The sequence below is a fragment of the Callorhinus ursinus genome, unplaced genomic scaffold, assembly GCF_003265705.2.
Source record: "Callorhinus ursinus isolate GAN/ISIS: 27379988/994484 unplaced genomic scaffold, GSC_fseal_2.0 scaffold10, whole genome shotgun sequence".
NCBI lineage: Eukaryota > Metazoa > Chordata > Mammalia > Carnivora > Otariidae > Callorhinus > Callorhinus ursinus.
The window spans coordinates 37331763-37353627 of NW_027397072.1; the positions used below are offsets into that span (position 1 = coordinate 37331763).

The 21865-nt window shown below is 38.6% G+C and overlaps 1 protein-coding gene across 6 annotated transcripts in view; it reads right to left on the reverse strand.

The window, feature by feature from the left end:
* Positions 1-20925, reverse strand: part of ANAPC1 (anaphase promoting complex subunit 1) — a 91871-nt gene extending 70946 nt beyond the window's left edge. For 2 of the 6 annotated variants that reach the window (XM_073897384.1, XM_073897382.1), the window contains exons 1-14: positions 19909-20925; positions 18699-18935; positions 17299-17460; positions 15388-15439; positions 15064-15164; positions 14352-14434; positions 13044-13117; positions 11205-11350; positions 10761-10981; positions 9840-10049; positions 7265-7360; positions 5527-5617; positions 5370-5435; positions 1385-1519 (exon numbers count right to left, since the gene is read on the reverse strand). In XM_073897384.1, the coding sequence (XP_073753485.1) occupies positions 1385-1519; positions 5370-5435; positions 5527-5617; positions 7265-7360; positions 9840-10049; positions 10761-10981; positions 11205-11350; positions 13044-13117; positions 14352-14434; positions 15064-15164; positions 15388-15439; positions 17299-17460; positions 18699-18911 (1650 nt within the window). In that variant the 5' untranslated portion in view covers positions 18912-18935; positions 19909-20925. Of the gene's footprint in view, positions 1-1384; positions 1520-5369; positions 5436-5526; positions 5618-7264; positions 7361-9839; positions 10050-10760; positions 10982-11204; positions 11351-13043; positions 13118-14351; positions 14435-15063; positions 15165-15387; positions 15440-17298; positions 17461-18698; positions 18936-19908 lie in introns of those variants that run through there. The other 4 variants (XM_025868186.2, XM_025868187.2, XM_073897383.1 and 1 more) reach the window with 4 other exon arrangements.
* Positions 20926-21865: the final 940 nt, after the last annotated feature.

Genomic DNA, 21865 nt, shown 5'->3' on the forward strand with positions numbered 1-21865 from the left:
CTCAGAGAACTCTGAGCCTTGTTCCCCAACACAGCACAAAACCAATCAGCTGACAGACTCTGCCATTTCCACTTCTCCAGATCTCTCATGTCACTGCCCTCCTTTCCAATATGCTGCCGTAACTTGGATTCTCTTTGCCTCTTGAATTAACACAAAAAAACAACACTTGGAATCTCTTTGGTCTAAGTCCCAAGATAAACATCTAAAACACAGAGCCTAACATTCATAACTCCATCCTCAAAAGCCTGTAATGTTCTGGTGATAGCATTCAGAATAAAAACCTTTTCATCCTTTCTGCCTTTAAGAACATGTTAGTAAGAGTGTAAATCCCAGCTCTAACACTTACTAGCTATATGACTTTAGACAAGTAACCTCCTTATACCTCTATTACCCATTTGTAAAATGGGGAGCACTACCTTCCCAACAAAGCCATTCTAAGGAATTAAATGAGTTAATACATATAAAACACTTAGAACAGTGCCTAGCACATAGAAAACACTCAAAAACAAGTTATTATTACCCATTCCCTGCCCTGCCCCACCCAACAGGCAACTTGTACTTTTATAAGCATTCATTTATTCCAGACTTGAGTCTTATATGCTACACGATGGAAATATGAATATGCATAAGAAATGTTCTGCACTTACCTGCCTCCACACCCATTTCCCATGTGATGCCTCTTTGCCCCTAATGCCCCTTTCCATCTACAGATATCCTACTTATCCTCAAGGTCCAAACCAAGTCAGACAAGCCCCTCAGATATGAGCCTCTGGTTCTGCCATATCAACCCATCAGGATGTATCCTCCTATCAGCGAATCTGCTCCTCATTCATAAGTCTTAATAGCCTACTTCAAATTATAATTTCTCATGCAGACAGTACATCTGTTCCACCCAAATCAATTATGAGGTTCCTAGATGAAAAAGAATGTCTCATTCTCATCTCTGTAGTACCTTACACATACAAGGGAGGTCAATACGTTTACTGAATCACTTGTGTTTGAAAATATGTATATTCTACCAAATATTAGCTAAACTTCCAATTCTGTCATTTTTAAAACAAAAAAGTTAACCATGGGAAGAACTAATATTTGAACCAAACTTCTTTAAAACACTATTTTTTTAATTTTATTTAAATATTTTATATTTTTATTTTTTAATTTAAATCCAATTAATTAACATATGGTGCAATATTAGTTTCAGAAGTAGAGCTCAGTGATTCATCAGTCTTATATAACACCCAGTGCTCATTACACCACATGCCCTCCTTAATGCCCGTCACCCAGTTACCCCGTCCCCCCCACCCCGCTCCCCTCCAGTACACCTCAGTGTGTTTCCTATGATTGAGAGTCTCCAATTTTTGACAACACCTAATTCATTACTCACCTCATCCAAGGATCCAAGTAGTTTACTAAGAGGCTTAGGAGTACCAACACTGTCAAGTGGAGTGCTGGGCCGGGGCATCGTGGCAGACATTGTCAGGGAGGGGGCTGGCAGTCCAGGAATAAAAACCTTTCCCACCTTTAAGCAATAAAAAGATATGGGGAAAAATACTGGCTTTAATGTGTCATATCCTTAAATAAAACATTATGGCATGTAAGCATAAATTTCTTTTGATATTCCACATTTTACACACACCGAACACATCTAAAAAATGAAAAGAAATAAAATTTCAGTAATTCCACCAACCAACTACAAATATCTTGGTATAGTTTCTCTTGGTCTGATTCCCTCTCTTCATTATGGAGCACTTATTTCGGGCAGGAAAGTGGGTGAATGCTAATATGGTCAGAACATAACACAAAATCCCATATACTACACATTTTCCTACTGTATTGGTGGTAGAGACAGCAGGGACACTAAGCTTGCAGAAACTATAAGCAGCAATCTTGTTAACGAAATCTCCGGGCAGAGAGAACAAACATCAATTACTTCCAAGGCACTAAAAAAATGAAGCCGACTGATGCTCCAGAAATTAAATCCAATGTAATCCAAACTGGGCTCTTAAACTCATAATCTGCCTTCTTCCCTCAAATACTTCCTCAAAACACTTTATATATATTCATTAAAAGAGTGAGTGGATAATCCATGCTAGCCACCCCTTATTTTGGCTATCCACGGGGTTCTCAGGAAAAACACAAGAGAAGTTCAGATCCACACAGGCTGAAAACTCTGATAAGACTCAAAGGAAATATTCAGAACGCAAGTGAAATCCTAACAAAACCCATATGTCCGTCCATATACGACCCAAACCTAATAAAATTACAAAGTTACCCAAATAAAATCCTCAGGATTAGAAAACAAAATGAGGGCGAAAACCAGTATATATAAAGTTTTTAAAAAGCTACAAGAGGGCACCTGGGTGGCTCAGTCAGTCAAGTGTCTGCCAGAGGCTTAGGTCATGATCTCAGGGTCCTGGGATCAAGCCCGGTGTCAAGCCCCACATCGCCACATGGGCTCCCTGCTCAGTGGGGAGTCTGCTTTTCCCTCTGCCTCTGCCCCTTCCCCTGCTCATGCTCTCTCTCAAATAAATAAAACCTTTTAAAAAATGAAATAAAATAAGCTACGAGAGACCTCCAGTTAATGAAAATATGGAGTATGCACATTTCATGCTATTCTTCCCACTACTTACAATAGAATCTGCACAAAATTTATAATGCAGTGGAAGACTCTGAAAGGTGAGGAAAAGAAGACACTGGCTAGAGACGTGAGAACCAGGAATAACCTATGATGAATTCCCTCGGCGCTTTTGTTTCTTTCACTCTTTCCATAACCAGTTCTTGAGCTCTCAAGGGGCCTGCAACCCAGAAATGGCCACAGGTGCAAACCAAGAGAAACCCAGCTCTTTTTAGACAAAGTGTCAGGAAAAGAGGGACCAAGCAAGACAGACATCTTCACCATACCTGCCCCACTCCAGAAAACACTAGGAAAAAAGCCATGGCCCTCAGTTTCCTCCATATCAGGAGCTGTGGCCTGGAGACTATGGGCAGAGTTCTATCATTCCCTCTACGAGGAGTAGGTGGGATCCCTCCCTGAGCATAGGGACTGTGGGCCAGGCCTATTTTGCACTGCGGTTAACTAGGTGGTATCTCCTCCCCTCTTCACCAGGCACTGCAGGTGCAGAGACTATGAACAGAGCGCTGCTGCTTTCATTGCCAAGAGGCAGCCCCTCTGCACCTCCCCATGGTGTGCAAAAGCTATGAAGGGGGAGGAACACTGGCTTTCATCCTTACTCTACCGTAATAAGGCAGCATACCTCTCCCCATCTATCCGCCACAGAAATTATGAGTGGAGGGAGTGCTGTGTTCCATCCCCATCCTGCAATAACAAGGCAGTAACCCCTCTCTGTCCCATCTAGGGAGTGAGAGGAAGAGTGGAAAGGAAGTAAGAAAAGGACTTCTTAAATATGTGTACGAAATCCTGGGCAGGTCTCTGAGTGAACTATGTGTGAAACTGACCAACAATGACACAGTAAAAGATCTGAGAACTAAACACTGATCTATAACACCATTCAGTTCTCAGGCTGGCGTCTGGGTAGCAAAGAAGTTGGGGGAGACCACAATCTCATTAAGAGAGCAGACAAAAACAGGCCCCAGAAATACCTCTCTCCTTGGCCAAAAAAATCAGGAAAGGAATAGCTTAACAAGATCAAAAACTTTTAGACAATAAGCGATATACTCCAGACAAACACCATGGGAAAAACTGTGTCCCACCTCTCAGTCCTGTCAGCAAAGGCCACATGGGGCGCCTAGACTTCCATTCTCACGTGGCTTTCACAAGGCACCAATTTGGGGGGGGTGGGGGGAGAAGAAAAAACGAATAGTACTATGGATTCACAAGAATTTTACATAAAGCAGCATTCGGAACTCTTATACACTGTTGAAGGCAAGGAGTAAGGGGAGATGTTGTAAACTGGTACAACCTACACCTTAGAAAACAATTTGGCACCCCCACTCCCCGGTCATGGCCAAGCTGAATATGCATATACTCTGAAGGTTAAGAGACGTGTTTAAGAATTTTTTAAAGCAGGGGCGCCTGGGTGGCTCAGTTGGTTAAGCGACTGCCTTCAGCTCAGGTCATGATCCTGGAGTCCCGAGATCGAGTCCCACATCGGGCTCCCTGCTCAGCGGGGAGTCTGCTTCTCCCCCTAACCCTCCCCCCTCTCATGTACTCTCTCTCTCTCTCTCTCTTTCTCACTCTCTCAAATAAATAATCTTTAAAAAAAAAAGGAATTTTTTAAAGCATTACCAGAGGAAACAGTAGAAACAACATAAACATCCCAGTGATGATAAAATGGTAAAAGTTTTGGTATAACCATACAATGGACTACTATAGAACAGTGAAGAATAAACAGCAGCTACACATGGACATAGATAAATCTAAAAATAGTAATAATGTTGAGCAAAATAATGAAGTCCAGAGAAGACCATATGGTATGATTTCCTTTATATAAAAATTCAAATTTAAGGAAAACTAAACAATTTACTCCTTAGTGACACGTACATAATTGCAAAAAAGCTTGTAATAAAAACAAGATTTACTGCAAAAAGCCAGGACAGTGTCTATCCAAGGGGAGACAGGGAGATGAGGATGCAGTAAGGAAACAGCACCCTACAGACTATAAAGATACTGCCAATGTTCTAGTTCTTAACCTGGCAGTGGTCATAGGAAAGGTCACTTCATTAGTCTTTAAATTGTGTATATGTATTTAAGTTTCACAATTTAAACTTTTTAAATTTACATAATTCTGTACGTAAATTCCAAAACTGTTAAAAAAAAACTATATGGTCAACATATTACACATTTAATGAAACTTTACAAAAACTTTGAGACTTAACAAAGTACCCATACATCAATTTCAAAACTACATTCTTTATAAAACTTCAGGTTAACTTTTTTTTTAATAATCTACCTATATTCATTAATGATTCCCCATCTGTGTCAGATAGCACCAATCCATCTCATCACAGTGAGTCCTAGGCCTCCAAATTGGGACCAAGCTAAACTGGAGACTTCATTTTCAACTCTTAGAAAAATCTTCTGCCAAATCCTACAGCCAGGGGGTCACTAATATTAAACATTAGACTAAATATTAAAAAATAATAACCAGGGGCGCCTGGGTGGCTCAGTCAGTTAAGTGTCTGCCTTCTGCTCAGATCATGCTCCCAGCATCCTGGGATCAAGCCCTGCGTCTGGCTCTCTGCTTAGTAGGGAGCCTGCTTGTGCCTCTCCCCCTGCCTGCCACTTCCCCTGCTTGTGTTCACGCTCTGTCAAATAAGTAAATAAAATCTTTAAAAAAAGAATGTTTAAAAATAATAATAATATCAAGGAGGCGGTCCTACAAAAGGATGAAATGCTACTTACTACTCACCCGAACCACTCCTGTGTACAGCACCAGGTTTCCACTGCCTTCAAGGACCAGCATGGTATCTATCTTCTAAGAAAAAGACAAAAATTTTATTTGCCAATCTGTGCAAATTATAAAACATAATGATTTTCAACTTCTCAAGAAATGTGCCTGCATTTACCTCCACTGGAGCTGCATCCTTTGCGTGTATGTTGGTGATGGAGCCAAAGATGAGCTGAGTTTTATCATTACTCTCTTGAAACTTTACACAGCTAAATATTAAAATAAAAAGAGAAACAAACTACTGATATGTCCAACAACTTAAAGTGATCTCAGAAGTATTATGTTGACGGGGAAAAGTCAATTTTGAAAGATTACATATTGTATGATTCCATTTTGTAACACTTTCAAATGACAAAATTATAAAAATGGAGAACAGATTAGTGGTCACTAGGGGTTAGGGATGGGGGTGGGTGGGTTTGGTGTATCGGACTATAAAGGAGTAGCCATGAGGGACATCTTTGAGGTAGTAAAAAGTTCTATACCTTGACTGTGGTATGTGCACAAATCTACACATGAGAAAACTTCATGGAATCATATAAACACACACAAATGAGTACATGTAAAACTGATGAAATCTGAATAAGGTGTGTGGATTGTACTGGTGTCAATTTCCTTGTTTTGGGGATAATGTACTATAATTATATAAGATGTTACCTCTGGGGGATAAAGAGTAAGGGTACACAGGACTGTCACCCTACTATTTTGCAACTGCCTGTGTTTTATAATTATTTCAAAATAAAAAGGTAAATAAGTGGACAAAAGATCTGAATACACATTTTTACCTAAAAAGATAAGTGACTGGCCAGTAAGAACATGGGAAGACGCTCAATATCATAAGTCATTACGGAAATGCAAGTTAAAAACACTTCACACTCACTAGAATGGCTACAAAGAGACGGACAACACGATAAAGAAACTGGAACCCTTATAGATTGCCGGTGGGAATATAAAAGGATGTTGTCTATTTGGAAAACAGTTTGGCAACTTCTTAAAAAGTTAAACATGAATATACTCTTCAACCCAACAATTAACCTTTACACTCCTAGATATCTCCTCAAGAAAAAAGAAATCGGGGCGCCTGGGTGGCTCAGTCATTAAGCGTCTGCCTTCAGCTCAGGTCATGATCCCAGGGTCCTGGGATCGAGCCCCACATAGGGCTCCCTGCCTCGCGGGAGGCCTGCTTCTCCCTCTCCCACTCCCCCTGCTTGTGTTCCCTCTCGCTGTGTCTCTCTCTGTCAAATAAATAAATAAAATCTTTAAAAAAAAAGAAGAAAAGAAAAAAGAAATCATGTATGTCCACACAAAGACTTCTGCTCCAATGTTCACAGAGCCATAACTCACTATGGTCAAAAAGTGGAAACCAAATGTCCATCAACAGATGACTGGATAAACATAATGTGGTGTATCTACATAATGGGCTACTACATTGCAAGAGGAATAAAGCACTCATACAGTTACAACATGGTGGATCCTAAAAAACACTATGCTAAGTGAAAGAAGCTAGCCACAAAAAGACTACATTTTGTATGATTCTATAACATCTCCAGAAAGGGCAAATCTACTAGGCAGAAAGCCTGTATACAGAGTGGTTACCTGAGGTTGGGAATCAGAAGAGAGATTGACTGCCAATGAAACACAGGGATCTTTTTAGGGGGACAGAAATGTTATAAAACCGGATTGTAGTGATGGTGGCACTAACTCTGTAATTTTACTAAAAATAATTGTACACTTAAAACATGTCAATTTTTTTGGCATGCAAATTATTTCAATAAAGCTACTTAAGTCAAAAAAAGAAAAAAAGAAAAAGCAGCCCTAAGTTTATTTACACAGAATCAAAGGGAAGTATGCACACTTACCGCAGCTGGAGCTCAGACTCCACTAAAAAGCACAAGAACTTCTGCCCACATAGGTCAGATGTAATAAACACTTTTGAGGCCTGTGAATTTTTCTCTCTGTAGCAGATACATTAATAAAATAACTGTCAGCATTAGCTCCAAAATCTGCCACGATAACTCTTAATGAAAATATCCCACAAGAAATCTCAAAACTATGTGGGCCAAGCATGAACACTGAAGACCTCACAACACTTCTAAGATTGGAACTTCATGATCTCTGAGATTCCTTTCAGTTCTTTGATTCTGAGTCCACTCCACAGCTTTTTAGGGGATAAATTATTATAAATTTAATCATTACCAATGACCTTTTTAATTCCATATTAGTAAAGTTATGTACCGCTAAAGCTGCAAACTTGAATTCCTATTCCTTAAAGGATGTAAGGGGTCAGACCTCTTATAACATGACCTCTCCTATCCATCCTCTCTCTCGCAAATTAGGCTCTACTTCATTCCTCTTTCTGAAACCATCTCTAATTTCCAAAGATTTCTTTCTGGAGTGGTACAGAAGACCATAATTCTGTAATATAAGAATCTGTAATATAGTCAATTTACCAAGAGATATGTAAAGACAAATGATTTTTAAATGTAGGAAATTCTCATTTATGAGGAACAAAAACAGAGAAGCTACTTCAACACTGTACTCACCAACTATACCTATCCCCTAACCCCTAAGAACATGTATTTATTTGCCTTCTGTGTCACAGAGAAAATACAGCTATAAGCTTGAGCCCAACCTCCTGCACTATGTATCTAATAACCATCACTGTCTTTTGTCTTTCTCCTGAAGGCTCATCTCTCCACCTGTGCTCCTTTCTGGTTCCTCGTTCTATCCATCATTTCCTCTCCTGTATTTTCAATGCTTTCCCTACACTGAGTATAGTCCTTGCAGCCTACTCTCTCATATTAAGATAAAAATCTTCAAATATGAAGATGGACTGAATAATAAACAATATAAAGGACTTACTGTTAATCGGCTGGGTGTGGTTAGGTAAAATGTCCTACATTCTAGAGATACGCACTGAGGTATTTAGTCATGAGGACTAATTTTCTCTAATGTAATTCAGCAGTAACAAAACTCTCCCTTGACCCTGAGACTCCCTCCAATTTTGCATCCTCATCCCCATTCAAAGGCAATCCATAAAATAATCTACATGTCAACGTTCACTTCCTCAGTCCCCATTCACGTCTTCCACCCCATTCCACTCCACAGCCCCTCTCCAAATGCTCTGGCCAAGGTCACCAGGGAACTCACTGCCATCCGGGTACCTCCTTTCTGCACTCATTGCTTAGTGCCACACCTCACCAGCACCTGGCAACACTGGCAGCTTTCTTTTTGAAACGCTCTCTTTTCTAATGTCCCTTGACACTTCTGCTGCTTCTCACACCTGAGCTCTCCTACTCCCTCTATAGCAGCTTTGTCTCTTTTTTCTTTTTACCCCCAAAAGCCTAAGTTTCTACGACTTCAGTCCCTAGCTCTCTTCTGACTCTACACCGCCAGATCAATTATTTGGAGGTCTTAGACCCCCTATGAGACTCTAATGAATGTAAAACCCTCTCCTTAGGAAAAGTCCTATAAACTAACATGCACATGATTACTGCATGATGCTACGGTACTAGAACCTCTGCAACTGGAAGCTCACCCACAGGCCCTCCAGGAACCCAACGTCTACACACTCCTTAACTTCCAATCCACTTCCCTTGCCTCAATCACCACTTACAAGCCAACAACTCCCACATTTACTGCTCTGCTCTTTCCCCTAAGTTTATGACCCACATATAAAGCACCTTAAGAGCCCTCATCAAATAGCGCAGCCCTAAAGGGCAATCTCCCTCTCAAGCCTCCCCTTTCTTAACCCTTGCCCTTCCTTCCAACATAAGCGAAGTGAGAGTATTTGTACACACCACACACTCATACTTCTGAACTTCGAATTTCTGTTCTGATCCTCCTGCCTACTGTGCCCTTCTTCCCTTTCCTACCCAGCAATACCTATTCATCTTTCCAAAGCCCTACCAGCAGAGTAGGCAGTGCCTGTGTGTCACCATCTTCAGCTGTCTCTTTTTGAGGATAGGGACAGTGACCAATTTGCCTGCAACCAACAGCCACTAGCACACGCACTGGAACTGGCTAAATGATCAAAGAGAACATAAAAGGAGAAAGGCCACACAGAACAGAGGTCTGAGTTGCATTTCCCAAAAACAACACCTGACACTCAACTAACGTAAAGGTAAAACTTTAAAAAATGCTATAAAACTCCAAGTTTCTTGATCTAGTTCTTTCTCCCTAAAACATCAAACACCTCAAATCTGAGATTCTTACTACTAAAGAAGAAATAGGAAATGATAAAAAATACTTTTATAATCACTTTAATATCATTAATATCCTCTACTGAAACTCAGGTAGCCTTAATATTTATCTCTGTATTTTTATAAACTGATTATATTAAAAGATTAAAAGGAAACTCTAAGCAAAACACCAAGTATTTTCTAAAACTTTTACCAACATTTTTCTTTGAATACAAAAATATATATCCCAAACCTTATATTAGTAATCGTTTCTGTCCATAAATGGTCAATACAAAGTTCAGGAACAATTGGCTCTGTTTCTGGTGCAAGGAAGGAGCCATTAGAATTACTATTTGGAGAATGAGAAATACTATGTCTCTTTGGAGACTGATTATGGCTTGAAAGGTTGAACCTCTGCACCCCTGAGAAAGAGTGCACTCCTAAGGCGGGAGAATGAGCACGACTGCAAAATAAACAGAGAGAGGGCATCACAATTAACAAGGCAGGCTGACCGAACATGCTTTCCAATCATACTTTCTAAAACTCTATGTGCCAAGTGCATTCATGGTATAATCCCAATCAGAAATAGATGTTTTTTAAAAGGGAGTAACTACTTAAATGGTTCACATTAATGTGTTTTATTACATTCTAAAGATTTAAAATTCTTGTTAGAATTCATCCTTTAATTTTAAAACTGAAAGTTAGTTCATTTTCTGCCTCAGAACATGAATTGTTTTTATTATTCAAAAAAGTCCAAACTACATTCCTATATATTCAGATATATACATACCAACAAAACTATGTTCCCATATTACCAGACAGATACTAATAAAAATGAAAAAGCTAATGCAAAGACCAAAAAAAAAGAAAGGAAGAAAAGAAAAACCAAAATATTTTTGAAATTAATATTCACCAAATTGCTGCCACTTAGTGATGGAAATGAGGCAACCAATCTTATGACAAGCACAGGCAGCTTCTAAATAGGACTGATTTAAAAAAACTTTACTTAGTAACACAACTGGGATAATCGCTGTTTTCCCTAAAAAAATACCCAAGAGCTGTCAACAGAGATTTTAAATCCTTCAAAACATAGAGCGAAAGTTTGAAAAGAAGGTATCTCTTTCTTGGGATATCTTGTTTAAAATAAGGAAACACTTCCACACTTAATTCCCACCTTAGAGCTGCCATGTTGGAAATAGAAGGTGAACGAGAGTGTAGACTGGGTGAGGAGGTCGAGCGACTCTGACTGTGAATGGAGGAGTAATTCTGGAAAGGTGAAGCCACGGGGGAATCTCCTTTGGAGAGGCTTCTGAGGTGTGCTGTGAGGGAGCTACTACTGGCCACATTCTGTGGGGTTCCCCCCTGTTCAGAGAACTTTAAGACAACATTCTCTTCCTTAAGTCAAAATGATGAGAAGGGGGGAAAAAAAGGCAATAATTAGATTAAAAGGGTAATTTCCTGGTGAGAATTCAGGGTAGAAGCCAGTTATTAAAGACACAATATTTCTTTTTTCCTAAGAAGCTCAATGCATTTCACAAATGATTCTTCCAAATACATGTGAAAGCTTTCAGGGTTAAGTATCCTTTCATACTAAGAAGTGACCTGCCTTTATCCTTACCTCTGTTTTGACTCTCCGGAGAGCCCACACAGAATGCAAACATTGAACAGTGTCATAGGTCATTATAATGGAGGGGTCAGTGTTGAGAAAAACAATTTTCATTGCATGATCTACAACATATTGCACCCTTGATGAACCAAAAAGACCTTAAAGACAAAATAGTAACGATCAGGCATTGAACCATGAACTTCACAAGACAGTTCTTTATGAAGTGACTTTCTGTAATTCCTAAAGAGAAACACGGCCAATTAAGACACAAAATCCACTAATATATAATTACCCTGAATTTTTAAGTTTACTTTGGGCATCAACTTCCTCAAAATACATAAAGATAAAAATACATTACCAGTTTCCATTTCACATTCATGCCATTACATGTTGAAGGTGTGCTGACTCACCATCCCATCGGCCACAGGTAGGTCTGTGACTACTCTACAACCGACTGGTCTATAAACTGCAATCAACTATTCTGCCAAGTTTGACCTCTTGACTGTTTTTCTTCTGTATGAAATCTGTCCTCTATAATAACTATTCAGAGTTAAACAGTACACTATTTACTGAGTATACATGCAAAATAAGTTTTTCCTAGTGAGTTTAGCTTTTACTCCTATAGTACCATGAACTGATTTCTATAACCTTATCTGACAGCTTCCTAAATGCTTCCCTCTCAGTTATTTTTTTTTAATTTTAAGTAACTTTCTTACAAAAATAAAAGGTATTTTTTAAAGAAATGAATAAAAATCACTCATAATTCCACCATCTCAAAATATCCCCTACTAATATATTAGGGAGTATTTGTTCTAGTGTTCTTTTACTACACGTATACATACACTTTTTACACCTTTACAAAATTAGAATCACTGTATTTAGTTTTATATTCTACTTCACATTATGAATAAGCAATTCCTAAGGTCATTAAATAGTATTCAAAAATGTGATCAATAATCCTTCACACCATTCAGTCATAGGCTCTAACATGTTTATTTAGGCTGTCTGTAATTGTTACCAATATAATACAGAATGATCAACAAACTTTCTTGTAAAAGGCCAGAGAATAAATAGCTTAGGCTTTGTGGACCACATAATGACTGTCGCATAATGTTTTTTTCTACAACCCTTTAAAAAGATAAAAACCATTCTTAGCTCATAAGCCATACAAAAACAAGCTGTTGGCTGGGTTTAGCCCATGGGCTGTAGTTTGCCAAGCCCCGATACAGAAGATTAAAACCTCAGTGGAATTTCAGAATATGTGCTTGGCACAAAGTCCTACAAGTAAAATTGGTCAAAAAATATAAACATTTTTTTTTCAGTTTTCAAGTCCTCATTATTTATAATCACCTATCATGTTTGGCCACATTTAAATTTTTAAGATCAGCATCTAGAAATACCTGTAGGAAATATTAAAGTTCTGCATCTCAGCAAATTATTTTATTATAAACAAGAAAATGAATTATTAAAATTTACACAGTACAGGCCTAAGAATCTACACTTTTCTTCAACAACAACAAAAAACAATTTTAGTTCATCTAAGTATTGTTCGTTTACTTATTACTGAGGAGTAGAGTCATCTGTAGACTCATCTACAGATAGGTCAGTGAATATATCAATGTTCCTGATTGATTATAGGCCCTATTTTTAATAAAAGAATTAACTATGAAAACAGTTAATACCATGGTATTCAAGAAGTTCTTGCTTTAACATAAATTTTCATAATAAAAATGTTTAAACTACATTATTTCTATAAAACAAGCCCAATTTTCACAAAGCTCATTCATTTCCTCCTATCCCCCAAACTTAAAAAGAGAACTTATATGAAAGAATTTATAAAAATACACTTACTTCCAGATTTACAAACAAGTGGGGTTATTTCATCTAGTGGATGCAGCATGCTGAACATAGTGGGTAAAGGTTCTCTAGTAATAAACAAATAATCAGTCAATCACCAACAAAAAATGATTCCATTTATGTGTAAATTTTGCACTTTCTTTGCAAAGAAATATATTCTTCAGATTATACGAGCAACTAGAAATCTACTATCTCATAAAGCAAGCCTCTAAACTTTTTACATGCTATTTTTCACAGTATCTTCTATTTCATTCCTGGAAATCTCTCTTCTTGTGCATGGTAATTCTATGCATGCACACACACACAGGAAAATCAATACAGCCCAGGGAATCTCTACAAATAGCAATTATCACATTACAGAGCCAATGGAGTAATAAGCATAAGGCAGTTTTTGTTTTTTTTTAAACCTCTCTTAGTGGCAGTGTGTCTTTAGCAGCTAAGAAAGAAATTTAGTGTCCTACATCCATTTACAAAAAAGTGTCAAAAAAAAGGGAAGAAAAATTTCAAGTAAATAAAAAGGCTGCATTTTTTTAAGGAGTGATTTAAAAAGGAGAAAAAAACAGGCCTTCTATCTAAACACAGGAAGATTAAATCTATAAGCAATTTTTTAAAAACCGGGGATCGAGCCCCGCATCGGGCTCCCTGCTCAGCAGGAAGCCCGCTTCTCCCTCTCCCACTCCCCCTGCCTGTGTTCTCTCCCTCTCTCGCTGTCTCTGTCAAATAAATAAAATCTTAAAAAAACAAAAACAAAAACCAGTGTCTACTACTTGCACCAGACTATGACAGGTACTATATGTTCCTGTCCTTCGATGAGCTCATAATTTATTAGGGACACAAGGTAAACATGCTACCAATAAGCACCTTCCGTTTATTGTGCATCTAACATGTACTAAGTCCTATGTCAAAGATTACATACATCAGCTCATTTAATCTTTGCATAAATCCTAAAAGATAAATGATAGTACTTCTGTAACAGATAAGGAAACTAAAGCCAAGAAAGCTCTAATGACTTGCCCAAAGTAACAAAATGAAACAATGACAGCTCTAAGAACAGTCTTTATATCCGTAAGTTATGTGTTCATTTAATTTTACTATGGAGGAGAGGAGGGAAGCAGTAGATAATTGTCAAGTCAGAAGTAGACCTCATAAGTGTATAATACTGAGATGAGAGAAAATGGCATTTATCTGTGCTGTTAGCATGGAAATGATCATCATCCCAAACTTTTAGGTAAACATTTTTACCTGAAAACCAACACCAAAAAAGCCCAAATAATAATAAACTGAACCTAGTAAAATGAATACCTGGGTGGACCTGGAGGTACCTCATGTGTAGAACTGCTTCGTTCAAACAACAATCCATATTTGGTGGGCCAAACATTTGCAACCTATCAGGTAAAAGGACAGGAAAAAACAGAAGTAAAAGAAACTACTCTACAGCATGTGCTTAGGAAACCATAAAATATTAGATTTTCTTCTGACTTAAAGCTTTACAAAACAATGTGATCATTAGCAATATTTTTTTAAAGTCCAAGACAAAATCAAATCTAAGAAAGAGTTCAATCAGAAATTCCTGCCACTGGCTAATAACAGTACCAAAATGACAATGTGATGAAATTTTAACAATAGCACTAGGTATAAAAAAGATGATGAGAAACAGGAAAAAGACTAATCTTTTTCACGTGCTTTAATATTCCAAAATGATTTCTTTTTATAACTGAAAAAAATCTCTCAGGAAAAAACTCCGTAATTCACTTCATTAAATAATTTATTTTTTATGCAAAGGATGGAAAAATGGTAAGGATTAAAACTGTTAAAATTTGAATAAATTTTACTTCATTTAAATTTATATTTTATTCAAATTTTATTTTAAATTTATTTTTATTCAAATATAAAGTTATTTGAATAAAAATGACATTCTTGATTACTACAAAGCATAAGAATAGCAATTCTTCTGCAACCAATTAGTTCAAGAATATTCTACAACAAAACACAAAAACAGAAATACTCAATTTACCTGGAAAGGTAAAGAAGCTATGTAATCCTTTCCTTCTATGCTATGCATGTTAATACATGAGCTTTGCAATATACATATGCATTTTTCTACTTCATCACTACCTGAAAAGAAAGGGTACAACAAGATTTATGCATTTTTTTTCAAAAAAAAAAATCTCAACAATCACAAACTGCAATTCCCAACAGCACAAATTCTTTAACATACCATTAAAAAAACGCTTAGGCTAAATCACTATTACTAGTGGCTACTTATTTTGAACAACAACAAAAAAAACGAGATAAACATTTGGAGTAAGATGAAATAAAATTTCAAAAAGAAACTTACTGTAGGCCTTCTCAGACTTATCCTGTGATATGATGAAGTCACACCACAATGCCTAAAATCAAAACAAAATGCTTAACCTGAGAAAATTCTATCTAAACAATAACCTATTCACTGATGGCATCTAATAACAATGACACCTACATAATACCTGTCCTTCCTTATGAGCTCAATACACATACCATGGGAACAAAAAAGAATAAAACAAAATCATATTAATGATAAATATTATAAGGAAAGACAAACTATGTTTGCAAGTAAGTTTTATTTTAAAGATTTTATTTATTTATTTGACAGAGAGAGACAGGGAGAGAGGGAACACAAGCAAGGGGAGCAGCAGAGGGAGAAGCAGGCTTCCCACGGAGCAGGGAGCCCGATGGTAGGGCTCGATCCCAGGACCCTGGGATCATGACCTGAGCCGAAGGCAGACGCTTACCCACTGAGCCACCCAAGCGCCCCACGCAAATAAGTTTTAGAAAGCCGAAGAGTTAGAAGAGTTCAAAATCATCAAGCTATTTTATAATCTCCAGACTTACCCAATAATCTTATTCTCAGACTCTCCTAGACTCATTTTAGAAAAAAATCTTTAGAAAAATTAACATCACTTAATATCCAGTCCATTTGCAAGTTTTGCAAATTTTCCCAAAAAATGTCTTTTTTAGCTGACATTCTAGAACCAGGATTCAATCAAAGTTCATTTAACAAGTTTCAAAAACTATTGCATTTGATGTCCCTTTACTCTTTTTTAATCTAGAGCAGTCCCCACCTTTTCTTTCTCCTTTTTCCTCCCTGACTTTTTAAAGAGACCAGAATGTAGACTGTCCCGACTGTTTTCTCAGTGTTTTTTCTTTAAACTTTTTATTATGGGAAGTTTCAAATATGTATTAAGTAAACAGACTAGCAATGAATTCCCATCCGCCAGCTTCAATAATTACCAAGCTTTGGCATTCTTGTTTCATTTACATCTCCAACCCACTCCTCATTCCCTGATATTTTAAAAACTGATCTTCTTGTCCCCATATTTCCTCAAATTGAAAGTTAGATCTAAATATTCAAATTAAGTATTTCTGGGAAGAAAACTTAGTAGATGACATCATGCATTTCAGGCTGCATTACAGCAGAGATGTGTATTACTCCTTTGCCCCACTATCAGTGACAATAAACTCAATCCATTTGGCTGAGGTGGAGAGCAACAGATACCTCCAAAGGAGCGATATCATTTGTTCCTTCACATTAACAAGTAAGCTACAGGGTGACACCTGGGGGCCGTGGTCGCATCCTTTTACCCAACAGTGTTGGTGTCCATTTACAATCATTGTCTCAATCAGTTTACACTGGAAATTTAAAAATGGTGGTTTTCTAACCTATCATTCCCTTCTTATTTATTCATCAGCATTTTATAAATAAGGGTTTTCCTTCATTAACTGGAGATGGACTGCATGTCTTCCAAAAAGGCAGGGCAAATGCTTCTTTCCCTTTAATTACCAATTTCAGAACAGTTAGGTTTAATAGCCAACTACAATGAGAGTAAAGTAGATGTTTTTCCTTTCCAAGTATTACTCTGAGCCCAATTTTTTTAATTCAATACTCTGCAATTAAAATCATCATGGGTTAAATATTTTTGTACCCTTAATGTCTTACAAATTTTTACTGACAATAAATCAAATTAATCAAGGACAATGTTTAAAGATCATCATTTAACTGACAGAAGGACAGTATAAAAAAAGTGAGGACACAGAAAACAAATGACATTTTTATTTTCCTACCATTATCTTCACTACATTTTAAAATATACGTCCAGCTGCTGGGATCGTTAAGCTATGTTTTTACCATTTCTGTTAAATTCTAAGGCAAAAGCTTTTTTTAAAAAAATGTTAAATAGTCAACTACATGCTAAAATTCAAATCAACTCACCTGTTGAACAGGACTGTCAACTGTAAACGCTTTATAAACAGCCAGTGCCTGGCTTTTACTTCCTTTGCTCCAGATCACCATATTTCCAGCCACATAGAGTTCCTCATCATAATCCACTTCTTCCCCAATTTCACTGACACCTTTCCTTAACTGCCAGCTTTCCTTAAAAATTAATAAATGTAAGACAGGTTAAAGCACTCCCTTTTTCAATAGTATGGAGCAAGATTAATTAAATCAAAAGCTCATCCAGACACAAGTCTCCTACTCTCGCTCTGCCTATGGAGTAAGACCCACTCCAAACCCAACTCTAAGAATGTCTGGTGCCACTGATTAACAGACTGGGTGTGTATTATAAATCTTACAGGATTTCATGTACAAGAATTGACTCAAAAATTCTCTATATATCAACTGCCTTATAATAATCTGCCAAAAATATAAACAAACAAAAATTATACCTATCTATAGAACGAAACCAACATACTTGGGACACTAAAAAGGTATATTAAGCATATGCAGGGGTGATGGAAAGGGAGTAGTGAGGTACACATGGGAATCACTGGCGGAGTTTATGCATAATGCAGACTTCCCTGTTTCACAACTGCATATACACTCACCTTCCTTCCTTCGTCTGACCCATCAAAATGAATGGGAACAAGAAAGGTTTCGATTTCTTTGGTTTTTTTTTAAGATTTTATTTATTTATTTGAGAGAGAGAGATGAGAGAGAAAACATGAGAGGGGGGAGGGTCTGAGGGAGAAGCAGATTCCCTGCTGAGCAAGAAGCCTGATTTGGGACTCGATCCTGGGACTCAATCCTGGGACTGCAGGATCATGACCTGAGCCGAAGGCAGTCACTTAACCAACTGAGCGATGCAGGGGCCAGAAAGGTTATAGATTTCTAACTACATAAACCTCCCCTCTCTGAGATTTTGGTATCACAAAGGGATAGGAAAAGGGAATAAGGCAGGAAAGACTGATTTTCTGATACATACTTGCATCTCATTCCCCTATTTAAGAATTACTACTCTATCTACTTGTGTATCATTTCTTTTCTCCTCTAGAAACATGCAGGTCTTTTGCAGTAGGGACTGTTTCTAACTCTACCATCTACTCATCAAGTAACATGAAATCTGGTCTCTACATACTAAGTGAAGAGGAGGTTTAAAATAGACCATAATCATACTACTGAACTTCACAATCATGACACCATGAATTACACATGTCTAAATAAACAGTTATGACACTATAATAATGTCATCATTTTAGCCTTGATGGAAATTACCAAATCTGAATCTCTATAAGATGCATCATACTCCTTTCTGTTGCATCTGAGTAGTTTTAAATTATAAATAGATCACATCACTCTATGTTTCAAAAATGTAATGGGAAACTTAATGGAACCTTCTGTTTCTCGTGGATTGTAACCTCCTGAAGGGATCCCACCAAGCCAGCAGCACCATCAGAAGACCATAACTCAGAGGCTGGCTGCAGCTGGCGAAGTTGAAGGTTCAAAGCATTAGGGTGGTGCTTGCAGTGGTCTCGACCAAAAGGAACAAATTCCTGCAAATCCCCGGCTGCAATCATCGTTGCCCTTTCTTCATAGAAGTTCGACATGGGTTCCAAATATCAACATTATTTCTGCATGAATTCAAACACATTCTGGTCAGCTTCTAAAGTCAAAACCAGAATAAAAATGTCATAAAAGTTTACAGAAGAGTCATTAATCCTTAGATGAGTGTCAAATAAATCCTATCATATTGTAGGTATACAAGTAATCATAATATCAAAGGGCATTCCAGTTCCATGAAAAGCATCACTGGCATACTGGAATGAAACAAAAAAAATATTACTAACTCATCAGTAATTGAAGTACTGCTTTTAGTTGACCAGTCCACAAAAGACCTAATAAACTATCAAGTGTCATCAGCAGTTTTGACACCCCAATTCATTTAAACATATAACTACAACCAATTCCAATTTTTGGTCAAACCAGAACCAAGGCATGAATAACCCTGGCCATGGAATAGTCATGCTTGTAGCAAATTTAAGAGTGCTAGCTTTTAATTAACACAATCTAGTACAGTACAGTTCATTAGATGTAGATGAGCTGTGGGTGGAAAAATACCTCTTTACCTCCAAAACATTTCTATATACAGTAACTGACAGCGAATAAAATTCTGATACTCTGCAACGTGGTAAAGTGGATGCCGGTTCTGTCTCTGAGACAACATCTACATTAGAAATAGGTTTTGTTGCATCACATTTAAACTGCAATCCTTGAACACAGAAATCAAAACAAACATTTGATGCCAGCACTACAAACAACCTTTAGTATCTGAAAAGCACTCACAATTAAGAGTTTAATTAAATTTGATTTAGATTTCTCATTTGGGGTTTTTTTGGCATCAGTAATTTTCCTTGCTGCACTACCTCAAAGCCTCTGTAGTTCCTATGCAACAACCAGAGTTGCAAAGCTATTTTGCTGTGAATTAACATTATTCCTGAGACAACTGCATGTCACAATGGTGGCACTTATTTCCTCCTGCTAAAATTCAGAATTGAGAACAGTTGAACTTAGGACATAACTAATAACGTGCCTTATAAAACTTACAAGAAAACAACAAAACTCTGCTGGTCTTCCTATTTCCTAGTCAACAGGATAGCCAGCATTAAACTTGCGACTTTATCCAACTTCAGTTGTGCAATTTCGAAATGTTATTCTATTAAAACTTTGAGAAAATTACATTATTACATAATTATTTTAACAGTGCAGTATCTTTGTGTACGATTAAAACATATTTAATACTTTTACAGTACCCCAAATTTCTATGTATTTATTAGGGCAACATAAAAAGCTACATATAAAGGTACTATATTACACTGATAAGCTATAAATCAAGTTATCGGCATTGTTTACGATAAACAAAAACTACCCTGCCAAGTTAACCACAAAATTGCTTTTAAGAAGAGACCCAAATGCACAGGAAAGGCATCTTGCGTAGAGTCTCCGGAAAAAGGCAGAGTTTCCTCAGCCTCTTTAGGGTTAGGTGAAACCAACAAGCTAAGCCCCTAGGCCTCAAAAAATCCTGTGCGAGAAACAAGGGACAGATATAGAAGCTGAGGCCCACACGGGACACCGCGTCTAGCTCAGAAAGGAAGTCGGCGAGGAGCGGCGCGGGGAGGTGCACTCCGGAAAGCCCAGTCCGCAGGCCGGGGGCCACTTGGCGCAAACGCGCGCTCAGGGCCTACCCCTAGGCTCCCAGCCCTCCGGTCTCCGAACGCAAGTCAACTCGGAGCGGGTGCGAGGGTCACAGGACGTGCGGTGAAGCACCGGACACTGCGGGCCCGAGCCCGCACCTGTGTAACTCGGGACGCGTCAGGCGCGGCGAGCCCCGGCTGCTCCCCGGAGGCGTGGGGCCGAGGGGGCCCGAGGGCAGCGGCGGGGTCGGTCAGGGTGACTCCTCTGCCGCTGCAGCTTCTCATTCCCTCTCCCTCCCCTATTCCGGAGGAAGAATGGGCAGCAGCTGTTGGCTCGGCTGCGATCGACTGGCAGGAGTGCTGGGAAACCACTCAGGCGAGATGTTCAAATGAACGCGTCCATCTTGGCTTTCCCGTCCTGCCTCGCGCAGGGGCGGGGCAGGGTGGGGCGTCACGGGAGGCGCGCGGCACTACCTCGGTCCTAGCGCCTGCGCAGCTGCGGGAAGAAAGCGCGGGGCCGGATTTGCAGAGTACGTCAACCTCCCTTAGCGCCGCGCGGATCTCCAAAGCCGGCCTGCCTCTGCTGCAGTGTATACGTGATTGGGTACCCCCTGGCGTCCAGATCTTCTCCAGTCATGTCATTACAACTTGAACTGCCTCTTAACTCTGAATTAGGAGATATTCGGGCTAGTTTCACTCCAGTCTCTTGACCCCCAAACGGGAGGTATGTATTTCCAGGCTTGGGGCAGAAAGGGACGTGCTTGATTTTCTCTCTTTGGCAGGGCACTTTAACTTTTTGGGTTCCGGGCCCTTCGAAAAGTTGATGAAAGTTACAGAGACCCCCACAAAAACGTAGCGTGCAATTTATGAGCTTCACAGACACTTCCCCCAAGGTTCATAGACCCAAGTCTATAAACCTAGCTTTATCCCCCCTTCTGTGTCTGTGGATTCAACTGAACAATACCACACTTACAGAAACTAGAAAACTTTCTTGAACTCTAATCTCCCATTGCATGGTATCTCTAGGTTAAAAGTATTGATAAGCGTCCCATTGCCTAAAAACTAAAGTTCAAGGTCTTTATCCAGAAATGTAAAGTTGGCTGAAACTTTATGTCCACTGGGATTCCCCTAACACGTTTTGCGCTTCCACGCCCTGGTATCTTGGTTCATTCTCTTCCTTTTATTTGGAATGTCAGCTTCAGGGTTTAGCTCAAATGCGTTTTCTCAGAATTCTTCACTCAACAGGAAAGAGGCTGCTGAGGACTGAATGTTTGTGTCCCGCCAAAACTCATATGTGGAAACCCAATACCCCACAGGATGGTATTAGGAAATGGGACCTTTAGGAGGTGCTTAGATCATAAGGGTGGAAC